We start from the raw sequence: 15,535 nt of genomic DNA, 5'->3' as shown, positions 1-15,535 counted from the left end.
CTGGGTGGGCTCGAGGCAAAATTTAGCCTTGCCCGGATCCCTCCTGGAGGCCGACGGATTGCGGCAACGACCGATGCTCAGCGCGCACCGGTGAGTTCATCGGGGGCCTCGGCGGAGACGTGGTTTGGTCGACCCCGAAGGGCACAACGGTGCAACGCACTCAGATAGTGGAGAAGCAGCTACGGGCGATGGTGGGGAACCGGTCCTGTGAATAAGGTAGGAACGGTCCAGTGGTGTGGACTTTTGCCTGAGACTGGGGACGCCCAGCCGTTGTAATTCCCACTAGACGAGAGAGTGTTCTATAGTGGGTTAAGGGCAAGCCCATGGTATGGGGCAAGGACAGGGAAAGGTTAGTAGGGCAAGGTGTACGCCCCTAGAATGCATTCTAGCACATTGGAAGGTGCTTGGCTCGGATCCGATGACTAAGAATAATCTAAAAAAATTCTGTACAGTTGACTGGCCTCAATATCAGCTAGAGGACCAGGAAAGGTGGCCACCAGAAGGATCACTTAATTACAACACGATCCTTCAATTGCTTTTGTTTTGTCAGAAAACTGGTAAATGGAATGAACATCTCTATGCATATATGTTTATGAAGTTAAGAAATAGGCCTGATATTTTACATAAATGCCATTTGACTTTGACAGACTCGGTAGTAACTGCTGTTAATCCCCAGAACCCTCCCACGGTTGTAATGGCAGAATCGGTGTCCCCTTCGGCTCCAACACCCCCACAGGTTCCAGGGAATGCCCCCTCGGTGGGATTGTATCCGTTGATTACTGAGAATGTGGTAGCCCGTCCTGGAACACAGGAGCGTGCAGCTCAGATTGTGCCAGTGTACTCTCATGTTCCTTTTAACCCTGTACACTTAGCTGCCTTTAAGGCAGAAGCAGGGGAATTCTCAACGAATCCAAGTCGGTTCATTTCAGTCTTTGAAGGGTGTCTAGCTAGCCATAAGCCTGACTGGGATGATTGCAACATACTTATGAGAACTTTGTTGTCTGAAGTGGAAAGGAAGCAGGTTATAGCTAAAGCTAGGGAAGAGGCACAGAGACAGCATGAAGAGGATAGAGATAGAAAACCCTTGCCAGAAACTGCTGTCCCCACAGTGGACCCCAGGTGGAATCCGAATGAGGAGGGGGGTTTGAAGATGCTTAACTCCTATAAGGAATTGCTTATGTATGGCCTCAGGCACTCGGCTGTCCGACATAACAATTGGGCCAAACCGTATGAGCTGATCCAGGAGCCAAAAGGGAGTCCAGTGGCTTTTCTACAGCGTATTCGGGACTCCATCCGGCAAAGTGCAGACCCTGACAATGCAGCAACTGAGGCAATTATAAAAGGTATCTTTACTAGCCGTGCGGCCCCTGATATTAAAAGGAAATTGCAGAAAAAGGAGGATTTAATGGGAATGTCTATGGCTCAGATTTTGGAGACTGCCAACAGGGCTTATGCCCTTAGAGAGGGAGAGAAGGAAAAAAGGCAAGTGAAAATGATGGTAGCGGCGGTGCAGGCCGGCGGCAGAGAAGGGTCACAGAAAAGTGAAAGGGGCCGGGGGATGAGAGGCCGTGGACGTGGGCGCCCCGGTCCCCGGGAAAGGCGTTTGGGTCGCAACCAGTGTGCCATATGCCGGAAGGAGGGACATTGGAAAAATGAGTGCCCTGAAAGGGAAGATACCCCCATGATGGCAACAGAAGATCAAGATTAGGGGTGTCAGGGGAGACGGACCATCCTGCCCCCGGAACCCCGAGTAAAAATGAGGGTGGGAAATTCAGAAATAGACTTTTTAGTAGACTCTGGAGCAGCACGAACTGCAGTAAATCAACCCCTACAGCTGCCAGTAGCAGACTCCCTTACAGTGATTGGTGCCACGGGGAAGGGAACCAGGTGCCCAGTATATGCCCCAGCGGAATGTGCCTTGGGAAACACAACTGTATCTCACAAGCTGGTTTACCTCCCTGACTGTCCAACACCCCTTTTAGGACGGGACCTGCTTTGTCGTTTGGGTGCCACTCTGCATTTCACTCAAGATGATATAACTCTTACCTTACCCCCTGAGAATGCCTGGATAATGGCCCTTGCAGTTGAACCCTCAGCCATGCAAGCCCCAGAGTGGAGCCAGTGGGAGGACCAGGTGTATCCCCTTGCTTGGGCATCAGGGGTCCCTGGAAAGGCAACCCATCACACCCCTGTTAAGGTTCAACTCCTCCCAGGAAAAAGCCCAGTGCGGATCAAACAGTATCCAATTAAAAGGGAGGCCAGAGAGGGACTGCAAAAGACTATAGCTCGATTCCTAGAGCATGGGGTACTACGAGAATGCCAATCAGCTTGGAACACCCCCATCCTGCCCGTGCAAAAGCCTGATGGGACGTATCGGCTGGTACAGGACTTGAGGGCAGTCAATGAGCGGGTTAAGACTCTGCACCCCCTTGTTCCAAATCCGTATACGCTGTTAGCTTCTATAGGGGGGCAGTATACCCATTTTTCAGTCCTAGATTTGAAGGATGCTTTCTTTACAATTCCAGTTGATACCCAATCTCAGGAGATTTTCTCCTTCGAGTGGGAAGGCATAAAAAGGGTTAAGAGGCAACTGTGCTGGACTGTGTTAGCACAGGGATTTAAGAACTCCCCTACGCTTTTCGGCCAGGCGCTGGCCAAAGACCTGGAGGAGTGGAATACTCCGGACGGGATTCTCCTCCTGCAGTATGTTGATGACCTGTTAATAGCCGCGGTGGGATTAACCCCTTGCCTCCAGGCCACTGTGAGCCTCCTGAATTTTGTTGGGCTCAGAGGATACCGGGTGGCTCGGAACAAGGCTCAAATTGCTCTCTCAGAAGTACAGTATTTAGGGTTTCACATAAGGCAAGGAGAACGGCAGCTCTCTAACGAAAGGAAGGAGGCTATTTGCCAGATTCCTATCCCAAGCAACCGGAAAAGGCTTAGAGCATTTCTGGGCATGGCAGGCTTTTGCAGAATGTGGATCCCAGAGTTTGGACTGTGGGCAAAACCTCTGTATGAATGTGTTAAGGGAGCGGATCATGACCCCTTTCACTGGTCCCCAGAAGCGGACAGGGCATTTAAAATCTTAAAGAGGAAGTTAATGGAGGCTCCAGCCCTGGGTTTACCGGATCTATCTAAGCCGTTCCAACTGTATGTACATGAGAGAAAAGGGGTAGCCCTGGGAATGCTTACTCAGCTGTTAGGTGCTTGGAAACGTCCTGTAGCCTACTTTTCCAAACAACTGGATCAAGTTGCCAAGGGATGGCCGGCATGCTTGTGGGCGGTCGCAGCCACGGCCCTGGTACTTGGGGAAGCTGAAAAACTGACACTGGGAGGAGCTGTGCACGTGTACACTCCCCACATGGTCCAAGCCCTGCTGGACACTAAGGGTGGTCTCTGGCTCACCCAGGCTCGGGTGGCTCGGTACCAGGCAAAATTGTTAGAGAACTCTGAAGTTACCTTGCAAACCTGTCCCACTCTTAATCCAGCTACCCTGCTACCAGAAACAGAGAAGCAGGAACATGACTGCCTGGATGTCATAGATGCCCAATACTCCAGCCGCCCAGATTTAAAAGATCAACCGCTCTCAAATGCAGACTGTGAGTGGTATACTGATGGGAGCAGTGCTGTCATAGATGGGCAAAGGAGGGCGGGCTATGCTGTTGTGACCCTCTACGATACAGTGGAAGCAGAGAGTTTACCTGCTGGAACCTCTGCCCAGCTTGCTGAACTCGTGGCCTTAACCCGTGCACTTGAACTGGCAAAAGACAAACGGGTTAATATTTTTACTGACTCAAAATATGCTTTTGGGGTATTGCATGCTGACGCTGGTCTGTGGAAACAAAGGGGAATGTTAACTGCTCAGGGTTCTCCGGTCAAGCATGGGTCTCAAATTCTCCGGCTTTTAGAAGCAGTACAGCTCCCCTCAGCAGTAGCAGTGATACATTGCAGAGCTCACCAGAAGGAGGATCAGGATGTAACCAAGGGCAACGCTAGAGCAGACAGGGAAGCCAAGCGTGCTGCTACCCTGAAATCACCAACAGAGGAGAATGCCCAAATGCATGCCCTCATTCCATCAGTAGGTGAGCTTGCAGCCCCTAAGTACTCCTCTGAGGACAGATACCTGGCTGACAGGTTTGGTCTCCAGGAAAAGGAGGGATGGTTTTACTCCACAGAGGGAAAAGTACTCTTGCCCAAGGGCTTAATCCGACCAGTGCTGCAAAAACTGCATCAAACTACCCACGCAGGCAGAGAGGCTCTTACTCAGCTTATGAGCAAATATTTTCTAACCTCTGGACTTAGACCCCTAGCATCCCAGGTACAGGCTGAATGCATACTCTGCCAAAAGAACAACCCTCGACCAGGAGTGCCAGTGCTGCCAGCTACCTTGGAACCTACCCCAGGCCCAGGATTGGTGTGGCAAATAGACTTTACTGAGTTTCCTAGAACCCAAGGGTACAGGTATCTCCTCGTCATGGTGGACCGATTCAGTGGATGGCCCGAAGCCTTCCCATGTCGTAACAACACTGCCAAAACAGTGGCTCTTAAGTTTGTCAAGGAGATCATTCCCCGATTTGGGCTCCCCCAGTGGATGGAATCTGACAATGGAACACACTTCACATCTCAAATTGTTCAAAGGATTTCAGATGTCTTGCAAATCTCCTGGAAGCTACACACACCGTGGCGACCACAGGCCAGTGGTGTAGTGGAACGTACTAATCAGACACTCAAGCGACATCTCTCTAAGATTTGTCAGGAAGCCTCTCTTAAGTGGCCAGATGCTTTGCCCCTTGTGTTACTCCGCATTCGTGCTCTCCCCAAGGGCAGGTTAGGGCTTAGTCCCTTCGAGATTATGTTTGGAAGGGCATGGCCTCTGGATGGTACACCGGTTCTGTTAGGGGAGTGGGAGGTAGGCTGCGGGTTTTTGTCTCAGTACATGTGCTCTCTGTCTGCTGTTCTTTCTTCTCTTCACAGGTATACCAAAGATTCACAGCCTCCTCTACTGGATACCCCGGTCCACTCCTTGCAGCCAGGCGATTCTGTACTCGTTCGGACCTGGAAGGACGAGCCTCTCCAAGAGAAGTGGAAGGGACCCCATACTGTCCTGCTTGTTTCCCACACGGCGGCGAAGGTCGAGGGACACAAGAACTGGATTCATCACTCTCGACTGAAAGCAGTGCCTGCTCCTGAACAGTGGACTGTGCAGCCTGCTAAAGAAGCAGCTTCTAGCGACGACTTGGGACTTAAGCTGCTATTCAAAAGACAATAAGGGTCACTGGGAATGCCCTGTGATCTCTCTGAACAGCCACAGCGCACTTCCCACGAGCACCCTGAACATTGGTTTTATCTATTCACAGAAGGCCGACCTAATTTCTGGTCTTAGTCCTTTTATTTTCTGATTTGTTTGGTGGCTTTCATTCTTATCCATTGGGCATTTGGGTTGCTGTAATTGCCAATATGGGTTCAGGTTTAGGGTCTCTCACAACCTTCCTTTTTGTTACAGAGGTATTCCTTTTGTTCCCTTCTGCTACACCCACAGCACATGCAGAATGGGGACCTCTCCCTACAAATATGGCTACCAATACATATGAGGCCCTGAAAATTGCTTTTGCCCGTGAGTTTAATCTCTCCAACTGTTGGATCTGTGCCCAGATTCCCCATCATTCAGCAGGACTGCCCTGGCGTGCCGTTCCCCAAAATTGGTCTGATATTTGCCAGGAAATATTGGTAACTTCTTATAATATGCGGCAGCCTTTTATGTCAGGCAGAGTTGGAGGAAGCCTAAGTCATAATTGTTCTCAGGAGCGCTTTTATAGTTTGACCAACAGCTCCTGGCAACCCTTTGGCAACCTCTTACAAAAACCTACCCCCATCAGACTTCGGGTTGTACCCCAAGGTCTGCTTTGTTTTAGGGAGCCTTCTTCACCTAAGGCCCTCTGGTTTGCAGGTAATAGTTCCTGTCACTATTACTTGTCTCCAACAACTAATGTTACAATCCCCTTTCTCAACAGCACTGGCCAGGATACTGGGGAAGGGCTCCAGTACTGGCCCCCTCATATTGCCACCCAGCGCCAGCAGGGGATTAATGGACTGGTTGCTAATGGACAGGCATTTTTTATATGTGGCCGTAATGCCTACAAGTGGCTCCCACATGGGTGGCATGGAAGTTGCTATAAAGGATTCCTTGGCCCTCCCCTCCGTGTTGTGGCCCACGCTCCCTCAGGTCGCCCCAGGTACCACCGGTCCCTGAGAGCTACCCTTGAACCCATCGGTGAGGGAGACAGGTTTGGAATGATATTCCTCCCTTCCTATGGGATAGGACGAATGGCCCAACTGTACAAGAGACTTTCTGTATTCCTTACTCGGTTTGCCAATGACACCTTGGCCATAGAAAAAGACATAAGTTCTGAGCTCTACCAACTCCGGTTATTATCCCTGCAAAATCGCCAGGCCCTAGATTATATTTTAGCCTCAAGGGGCGGGGTCTGTGCCCTTATTGGGGACGAATGTTGTACCTATGTCCCAGAATCTTCACAGGATATTAACAAGCACATCCTGTCAGCTGAACGGGCCTTTAACCTGTGGAAGGCCCAGGAAGCAGAACCTACTATTTTTGATTCCCTCTGGGGTTGGTTACCTAATATAGGGGGACTAGGGGGAGGTATTGTTCGCCTCCTGCTCACCGGTGTTGTAATCTGTTTTGTTCTCTTTCTTTTGCTCGCTTGCTGTAAAGCACTCATACATAAGCTTTGTACCTCCCCTTCCCCAGATGTTCCTTTGTACCCCTTAATTGATGACCCTCATTGTATGGAACTTAATCGCTTTTTGTCTTCAGAGTATGAGAAAACTCTGCCAAAGGTTTGTTGAGTGTTCTCAAAGGAGGGAATTGTTGGTGTCACTAGGCGTAGCTACCAGGTAACTCGGGGGGGTGGAAGACCACGAGTGTCGATGAGGCCCCCCTGCTCTGGGTCTAAGTGAGCCACAGTAACTCCATCTTGTGAACTTTAACCAACCTGCATGCTAACAGCCTAAAAGCAAAATCTGTGAGAGTCAGCTTTTTAGCAGACAGCTGCAGCTCCGCTCATACTAGCAACAGTTAGTGAGGAGGCGGGGGAAGGAAGGGGGAGAAGGCTTCATGTGCTGAACTGCCAAGGCCAACAGATAACCATACGAATGAGAACTTTTCTAACAAGCTATAATGTAATGCCTAATGTAGCTGCAGTTAACAAGGGAGGGGTAGAGGGGGATTGAAACAAAGGCCTTTACAAACAGCTTGACATATAAAAAGGGGAAACTGCTTGTTTTTGTGGCGCTGGATCTGAGATACTAATTCTCCTAGTGCCTGCTTTGAGATCTCAAAATAAACTTGGTTTTTGCTTCTCCACCCTGGTGTGTCAATCAGTGCTACGCACACTGGGCAACGAACCACTGCTGCCTCCTCGGGCCCTTTTGGGCCAGCAACAGGAGTGAGACTGACTCAGGGAACCTCCTTGGATTGTCACTGCTTGGTTAACCACTCAGCCACCACACCAATGCACAGAGAGTGCCAAGCCCCACTGCTATGTGGGGCTGGGGGCTGGGGTCGGGTCATACACATTCAGACTGTGCACTCCCCCCGCTACAAACCGCTGCTGATTTCCCAGTTAGGACATTAGCTGTTACTGACAAGGTTTGTCTGTGTTGTTGTTTTTTTTATCTCATTGTTAGGTGTAAGAAGTATAAACTGTTCAATATGTTCAATTAGTTGGTTAATAAGATGTTTATGAAGTAAATCACTGGCTTTAAAATAAGATCCAATCTGGAGCATATGAACTATTGACCCCTGGACTCCATCTCTGAGAGGGGACTTGTTTACCATCAGGGGACAGGCTCAAACCAGTCCAAACCGGTTTTTCCCGCCAAAACCAGCCCTCAGCGTTCCATCTCCTCAGCACTTTTCCCGCCACAGAAGTGATATAAGGACGTGCTCAGCGCCTGCGCGGGGCCGCCCCCCCCAAGCGACGGCCCCTCCACGGTCGGGTCTTCCCAGCGCTCCCGAGCCGGAGAGTGACGAACCCCCTCGGTCCCGCCGTGAGACTGAGGAACAGGAGGCCTGTCACCCCCATTCCTGCCGTCCTGCATCGCTGGTGTCCAGCCTCCCACGGAGCCCCCCGGGGAGTGAGAGACCCCGGGGGGGGCACTGGGGCTGGGCAGGAAAGTGACTCTGCCCCGGGGAACCTGGGAGAAGCCTCAGAGCTGCCTCAGCCCCAGTGGGATTTGGGGGGCAGAGACTGGGGCCTGGGGAGGGGATCCCCTCTGGTGTGGGGGGAGATGGGGGGTGTCAGGCAGGGAGGGGAGAAGCTGGAGTTGTAGGGGGGGGGAAAGTCAGTGGGACGCGGGGGGGGGTGTTGAACTGTCTCTGTGCAGCCAGGAAATTCCCCGGGGGGGGAAGTGGCGGGCGGGCGAAGGGGGGAGGGGGGTTAATTGGATCCTGTCCCTGTTTGTGCCACTTGCCTCTCACCCCCGATACAAATTCTCTCTAGTTCTGCCCCTTTTCTCGCTCAGTGTCTCACACGGGGCTATAAAATCTGGGGCGATTCCCCCCCATCCCCTCCAATGATCAGCTCTCCCGTCTCCCCCGATTTCCCCCGTTCTCCCCATGAGTCTCAAACGTCAATTTAAAATCTTCTCTAGTGAGGGGCATTTTCCCACCCATTTTATCTGCAGCGATTTGTCCTTGTTTAGGTGGGAAATTGTTGCCCTGAGTCATTCCCCAGCACATGGCTGCCCCTGGAGTGGGGGTGGGATGGCTCAGTGGTTGGAGCACTGGCCTGCTAAACCCAGGGCTGGGAGCTGACTCCTTGCGGGGGCCATTTGGGGATTTAGTTGGGGATTGGTCCTGCTTTGAGCAGGGGGTTGGACTAGACACCTCCTGAGGTCCCTTCCAACCCTGATATTCTATGAGATGCCTGTTCTCTGCCAGGGCAGGGAAGGGAGGCGCACGTGTCCCCCATGGGGACTGCCCAGACCCCCGTTTCCCAATCCCAGTTGCTGCCCCCTAACTACCAACACAGTTGCCCCCAACCATCAGTTGCCAGTCACCCACCCGCCCCCCACTGCTGCCCCCTTCCTTTATCCAGGGACCTTCCAGCTCCCCCTCCCTTGCCCTTTTAATCAGCTCCTCAAAGGGCTCCCTGCTGCCCATGGCAATGGTGGGGGTGGGGGAACCATCACTTTGTGTTTATGTATTGGACAATCGTATAAAATCCAGTCCAACAGTCCCCGTTTTCATAAAATCATAGAATCATAGAATCTCAGGGTTGGAAGGGACCTCAGGAGGTATCTAGTCCAACCCCCTGCCTAAAACAGGACCAAACCCAACTAAATCATCCCAGCCAGGGCTTTGTCAAACCTGACCTCAAAAATCTCTAAGGAAGGAGATTCCACCACCTCCCTAGGTAACCCATTCCCGTGCTTCACCACCCTACTAGTGAAAAAGTTTTTCCTAATGTCCAACCTAAACCTCCCCCTCTGCAACCTGAGACCATTACTCCTTGTTCTGTCATCTTCTACCACTAGTTCGTTAACAGCAATATAAAATCCCCTCAGATCTTGGTGTTTTTCTCTCATGTTATCAAATACGCAGTTTGTGACACATTTTCTGTGCAAATCTCAAAGGTTCATATAAAATACCCTAAACATTTGCCCCACTGCTCTCTAGTTGTCTGTTTCTAATTGAATATGCCCTGAGATTTTCCTCTGTCTCTCTAATTATAAAATACCAAGAAAATCTCAGGTTTACACCTTTGCTCAGATTCTTGAACCTGGATATACAATGTTTGCAAATGTTGCCCATTTCCTCTTTATTCATTTATCAGATATTCATGTGAAACACTCAGATTTTACCTCCTATCAACAACTGATATAAAATCCCTCTGATTTTCCACTTTCCTCTCTATAATTTGCAAAGTGGATCCAAAATGTCTCAGATTGGGAACTCTTTCATTTCTGAACATTGCTCTCAAAGCTCAGGTTTTGCCTCTTTCTATGTCATTATCAAATGTCAGTTAAAAATCCTCTGGGGTTTGAGGCTGTTCCCCATGTTTCTAAATCCCAGCAATTTCTTCCTTAGAGGGAACCTGTTGCCCTGAGTTCTTCTCCATCCTGGATGTTGTAGGGGGTTAAATTGCCAGAGATCATCTTTCCCGTCTCCTTTGTGAATCATTTGTTCCCTCCTTTATCTCTGTTAAAATGTTTGCCGAAGAAAGAGACCATCCACATATTTAATACCCATCAAAGTCAGAGGCCTCCCCATGTTTGGGGATCAGTGGTTCCCAGCTATTAATGGGAGAGTTGGCTGGACTCTTTTCTTTTCTCCAGCTGGCACAGGATGAGGAGGTCACTCTGAGTGCAGTGTGGGTCCAGAAGTATCCCAAACCCCATGACAAATGGCCTCTGTGAGGGGTTGCTTCCCGCAGTGCTAAGATGCAGCCACCTCTGGGGTGGATCCAGGGTGGCCATTATTTGCTAGTGACAGGCATGGACATTTCTTACCTATTTTGTCCCTCCAGGCCTTCCATACTCCAGTTCAAGAGACTTCCCCCAGGGCTCCCTCTGCCTGTGTTACTGGCCAGCAGGGGGCGGTGGTCACTTTCTATCCACTTCTCAGGCACTGTGAGGTAACAGTGTTGCTGGGTGGGGGTGGGGCTGTGTGGGGAGATAGCAGCTGAAGGGGGATTGTGGTGGGGGGAGGCCTCTGGGTGGCTGGGCAGGGGGTACCCTAGTGAGGTTGGTGGGTTCTGGAGATTTGGGGTTTCAGGGAGTGGGTGTGATGTGCCCAGCCCTGCGGCTGTGGGTCCTGGAGGTGGGTATCGCTGGGGGCCTATTGGCTGCAGAACAGCCGGGGTGGGCGTCTCTTGGGGAGGCAGGACAGGGGGTTAGAGGGAGCCTGGTGCTGTGCCAGGGGCTCTGTCTGGGCTTCCCCCGCAGACTCCTGGGATCGCTGTCGTGCCCAGTGCATAGAGTGTGTGGGGGAGAATCCCCGGCGCTAGGCCAGGGGGTGCCCCTGTAAAGCATCGGGGGATCCCGCAGCGGGGAGGAGGGGGTGCCAGGCAAAGGGCAGGGCAGATCCTGCTGGAGGGCGGGGGGAAGGGATCCTAGGCAGGCAGTGAGGGACTGAGTTCCCAGTGGGGGTCCCTTTTGGGGGGGCTCTGGCTGTTGGGGTCTCTTGTTGGGGGGAACCTTTTCGGATTCCCAACCTGGCAATGAAGTTCTGGTGGGGGTTCTCTGGCCGGTGGGGCTCTGAGGGGTATCTGAGGTCCCTGGCCAGGGACTCTGGGAGCTGGGTCCCAGGGAATATCTGGTGGGGGGGCTGGCTGGGGCTCTGGGGGCTGCTCCTGACCTCGCTTCTTCTCCCTGACTAGCTTATGCCAGAATCCTGGCTCCAAGCACTGCCCGACATTCCCCGGCCAGGCCCAGTCACTGTGATAACTTTCTAGCCACTTATCAAACACTGTGAGGTGAAATCACAGATTTTTGCTCTTCTCCCCTCTTGAAAACTGCAGGAACTTCCAGTTCCATTGTCCTAGATTGTCCAGTCCTTGTCCTGGATCTGGGGGTGAGGGAGGTGGGAAGGGGGTCAGCGCTGCCACACAATGGTCTCTTCCACAGCGTTCTGGACTCATTGTTTCTGAACTCTGGTTTCATTGAGACCATTGTTAATCCAGAGTCACTGTATGGAAAGACAAGGAGTGACTCCGGATCGACAGTGGGGGAAATGAGATCAGCAATTCTCCCTGTGAGGAGGGGCTCTCATTAGCTGCTCTCCCCAGAGAGCTAAAGGAGGGAAGCTGTTCAAACGCTCTGTCCCTCTCTCTGCTCAGGATACTGGGGTTCAGCTTCCTGGGTCAGAGGCTGCAGCCTTCATTGTGATCGGGGAGACCAGGCTTAGCAGCTGTTGCTCCCCCAGCAGGGTTCTGTGCTGGGATGTGACCTGAATTAAAGCTGCTTCTCTGCCCGGCCCAGGGGATGACTTTCTCCAGCTGGTCCTAGCCCCCTAGGGCAGCCCTGGGCCCTATTAATACTAAATTCTGAGCCAGAGTCTCCAGGTAACTGACAGACCTCAGGGAAAGTGCTGGGGACTGGCAAGAAAGTGACTCTGCACAAACAGCCCCTCCCTATTTCTCCTCCCAGTAGCAATTGCCAGGAGAAAATCCAGCCCTGGGAGAGCAAAGCCCCCAGGAACGGGACTGTCCCAGCCAGAGGGCCAGGGAGAGAGGACGGGAAGGAGAGTCTGAAAGGGGCAGTGGGAGAAATGAGGTGGGGGAGAGATTTCCAGCTCCCTAATCCACCCAGACACATGTATTGCTGCATCTCTGGGCAGAACCACTTTCCAGTCAACAAAACAAGGATCAGACAGAGGAAAAGCAAGTTCCTGACTCCATATTCCCCCTGCTGGGGTGTGGCTGCCATGGGGTCAGTGTCCGATGGAATCCCCCACAGTGACTCCTTTGGTTCTGCTCTTTTCTAGCCTTGTGTTCAGAGACTTTGTTAGAGGGTGAGGGGTGGGAGAAGGGAGGTTAAAAATGTGTCTGTGGGCTTAGCCTGGCAGGAGGGGCCAGGTCTACATTGTAATAAACAGATTGAGCATTTCCCAGCATGGCAGGATCTAGGGTGTCTGTCTGCAGGGAAAGGGCCTGGGGGAATTCTGATGTGAAATTAACTAAAACTCGTTCTGAAACGCCCACAACTGCCCTTCTCCCCCAGACAGGCTGCAGAATGGCGTCCATGTTTTGCTCCAGCTCATCCCAGCCTGGCGTGGGACAGGGAAGAGAAATGGCTGCAGTGGAGTCAGTTCAGGTAGAGATTATCGGGGGGTTGCTGGTGGGTTCCTGCTGGAGGAGAGGGACAGCAAATACACCGGAGATGGGAAGGTTTGCACAGTCTGGTCTGGAGGTTGGAGCGGGGCAGAAAATTCACAGCGTGGGGAAAGGAGGAGGCCAGGGTGTGGCAAACCTGCTGGGAGTTATTTAATAAGTGGCCTAGATTCTAGGAACAGACCCAGGAGGTTGGGAGGCAGAAATGCCCTAATTTGTGAAGAAAGAAAATAGCTGACCTACATGGAGCTAGTCAAACTGACCAGACTCCCAGTGCTGGAGCCTGAGCTCACTAACCAGCGGCTGCTGTGAGATATGAAGGGGGCACCCATGAGTCAGGCTTATTGGAGCTGCCTCTCCCTTCATATCCCGCTCCTCACAATGGGGAGGTTATTGGGCTTCCTACCAGGGAGCTCTCCCTGGACCCTGCTAGGGGCTCCCTCTCCTGTATCAGTCGGTGGCTAGTAGGTGTGTGATGGATCTGCTGGGAGAGACAAGGGGCTCTCTCTTCGTCCCCTCATCCTGGTATTTGCTGGATACGCTGAGCGGGGTGGGGGTGGGACTCTGTTGAGTGGGATCCACCCAGAGCTTCCATTTGATTGGCTCCTCTCTGCCAAAAATAGTGGGGCTGTGAGTGGGGCAGCAGGTCCTGAGTGTTAGAGTCTTGCTCTTTCAGGGGCCGGTGACCTTCGAGGAGGTGGCTGTGCATTTCACCAGGGAAGAGTGGGCTCTGCTGGACCCCGCTCAGAGAGCCCTCTACTGGGATGTCATGCAGGAGAACTATGAGACTGTGACCTCGCTGGGTAAGGGTTCCTGTCCCCTCGGATCTTGGAAGGGGAAATGAAGAGTTAAGGTTCACGCCAGCCCCACAATGCCACTTCTACTTTGTCCTGTTTCAGCATCACCCCAATATGCCAGTGACACGCACACACTGCCAGAGACCCTCCCCTGATGCAGAACACTTTGGGAACAGAGCACAGGAGCCGTATCTCATAGTGTCAAATAGCTCCTGTTTGCTCAAGTGAAACTGGGGGTTAGGTCTGGCATAACTGTTCCATACCCCTAATCATTTTTGTTGCCTTTTTCTGAACGTTTTCCAATTCCAATATATCTTTTTTTGAGATGGGGCAACAACATCTGCATGCAGTATTCAAGATGCGGGTGTATCATGGATTTATTTGCTGTTTTTACAAATAGGATATATGATATATTCTGTCGTATCTATCCCTTTCTTAATTATTTCCAACATTGTTCGCTTTTTTTCACTGCTGCTGCACACTGAGTGGATGTTTTCAGAGAACAATCCACAGTGACTACAAGATCCATCTCTTGAGTGGAAACAGCTAATTTAGACCCCATCATTCTGTATGTATAGTTGGGATTATGTTATCCAATGGGCTGCTCTATGTGCTATCCTGACATCTAGTACTGCTGAGATCCTGCATTCAGTGATATCCCTGCCCTTCCTGTTCCCTTTCTCCACTGAACCCCACCAGCCCATGCTTCCTGTTCCCAGCTTCCCCAGGACTCTCTCACTGTCTCTGAACCTCTCTGTCAGCAAGAAGCAGTGCCAGGGAGACTTGTCCACTGTCTGGAGTCTTCGATTTTTGGGACATGGATTTACTTTCTCTGTGTTGTAAGAGGCTCTGTCATAATGAGTGTCTGTGACATTACCCAGAGTACAATCTGGACTGTTAAATAGCTGTGTCCCCTCAGTTCTCCAACCTGGGGTGCCTTTTCCACTGTTTTCCCGCGAGAACAGCCCCTCTTGTCACACAGTCTCCAGCATGTAACTCTCTCCCAGCTACACAGTATTGAGTGCTGCTAGACAGCCACTCCTGAATTACACCTCAGGAGAAAACCAGCAAATTCTCAAGTGCCCAACTTTCCCCCAGAAATGTGCGTCTTGCACTGTCCAGCACGCTACTGAACAACGCAAGCTCATATGAAGTCTGTCATTTCATCAGTGGAAAATGACATGCACCAGCTTGTTATCCCAAATGGAGTTTCCAACACACTTTAATCCAAACACACTGGTTAGATAAACAATAAACCAAGATTGTTAACTACCGAAAACTAAAACTAGGTCCAGCCAATGAAAGGGGCACTCCCAGGAGAGACTGTATAAAGGCTGTAACATCAAAAAACTTTGTAAACCTGAGAGAGCTGACTTGGGGACAATGACAGGGAGAATCCCCCAAAGTGACTCCTTGGATTCTGCTCTTCTCTGGTCTCTGATTGTTCCTTCCAAAGTGAAGTACTTTGCACTTGTCCCTATTGAATTTCATCTGATTTAGTTGGGTTTGGTCCTGCTTTGAGCAGGGGGTTGGACTAGATACCTCCTGAGGTCCCTTCCAACCCTGAGATTCTATGATTCTATGATTCATCCTCTTTCCTTCAGCTCATTTCTCCAGTTTGTCCAAATCATTTTGAATTTTAATCCAATCCTCCAAAGCACTTACAACCCCTCCCAGCTTGGTATTGTCCACAAACTTGGTAAGTGTAACAGAGAGACTGTTACTGGGAGGGTTTCACCATGTGTCAGAGGGTTACACCCTGGTGGGAGGGGGCTAGGCCTGTACTGGGATAAGGTTACTTTGTGCTTCACAGTGTGGCAGAACCTAGAATGTCCATTAGCAGGGGAAAACCTGGGGGGAATCGGCTTCTGGAATGTACAAAAG

The 15,535-nt window shown here is 51.3% G+C and overlaps 1 protein-coding gene and 1 pseudogene across 1 annotated transcript; both read left to right on the top strand.

The window, feature by feature from the left end:
* The window catches only part of LOC123352652, a 209,946-nt pseudogene that overhangs the window by 180,804 nt on the left and 13,607 nt on the right, over nt 1–15,535 (top strand).
* Nucleotides 1,555–5,303, top strand: LOC123352274 (protein NYNRIN-like). Its single transcript, XM_044992136.1, has one exon. The coding sequence runs from the start codon at nt 1,757–1,759 to the stop codon at nt 5,267–5,269; it is 3,513 nt and encodes a 1,170-aa protein (XP_044848071.1). The 5' UTR covers nt 1,555–1,756; the 3' UTR covers nt 5,270–5,303.

The sequence above is a fragment of the Mauremys mutica genome, chromosome 18, assembly GCF_020497125.1.
Source record: "Mauremys mutica isolate MM-2020 ecotype Southern chromosome 18, ASM2049712v1, whole genome shotgun sequence".
Lineage (NCBI taxonomy): Eukaryota > Metazoa > Chordata > Testudines > Geoemydidae > Mauremys > Mauremys mutica.
Note: the sequence above shows the minus strand (reverse complement) of the source record. Positions and strands in the feature narration are given on the sequence as shown.

What these genes read in the sequence shown, in the direction of transcription:
- LOC123352274 (XM_044992136.1), top strand. Translation starts at nt 1,757, where the DNA reads ATGAGGGTGGGAAATTCAGAAATAGACTTTTTAGTAGACTCTGGAGCA.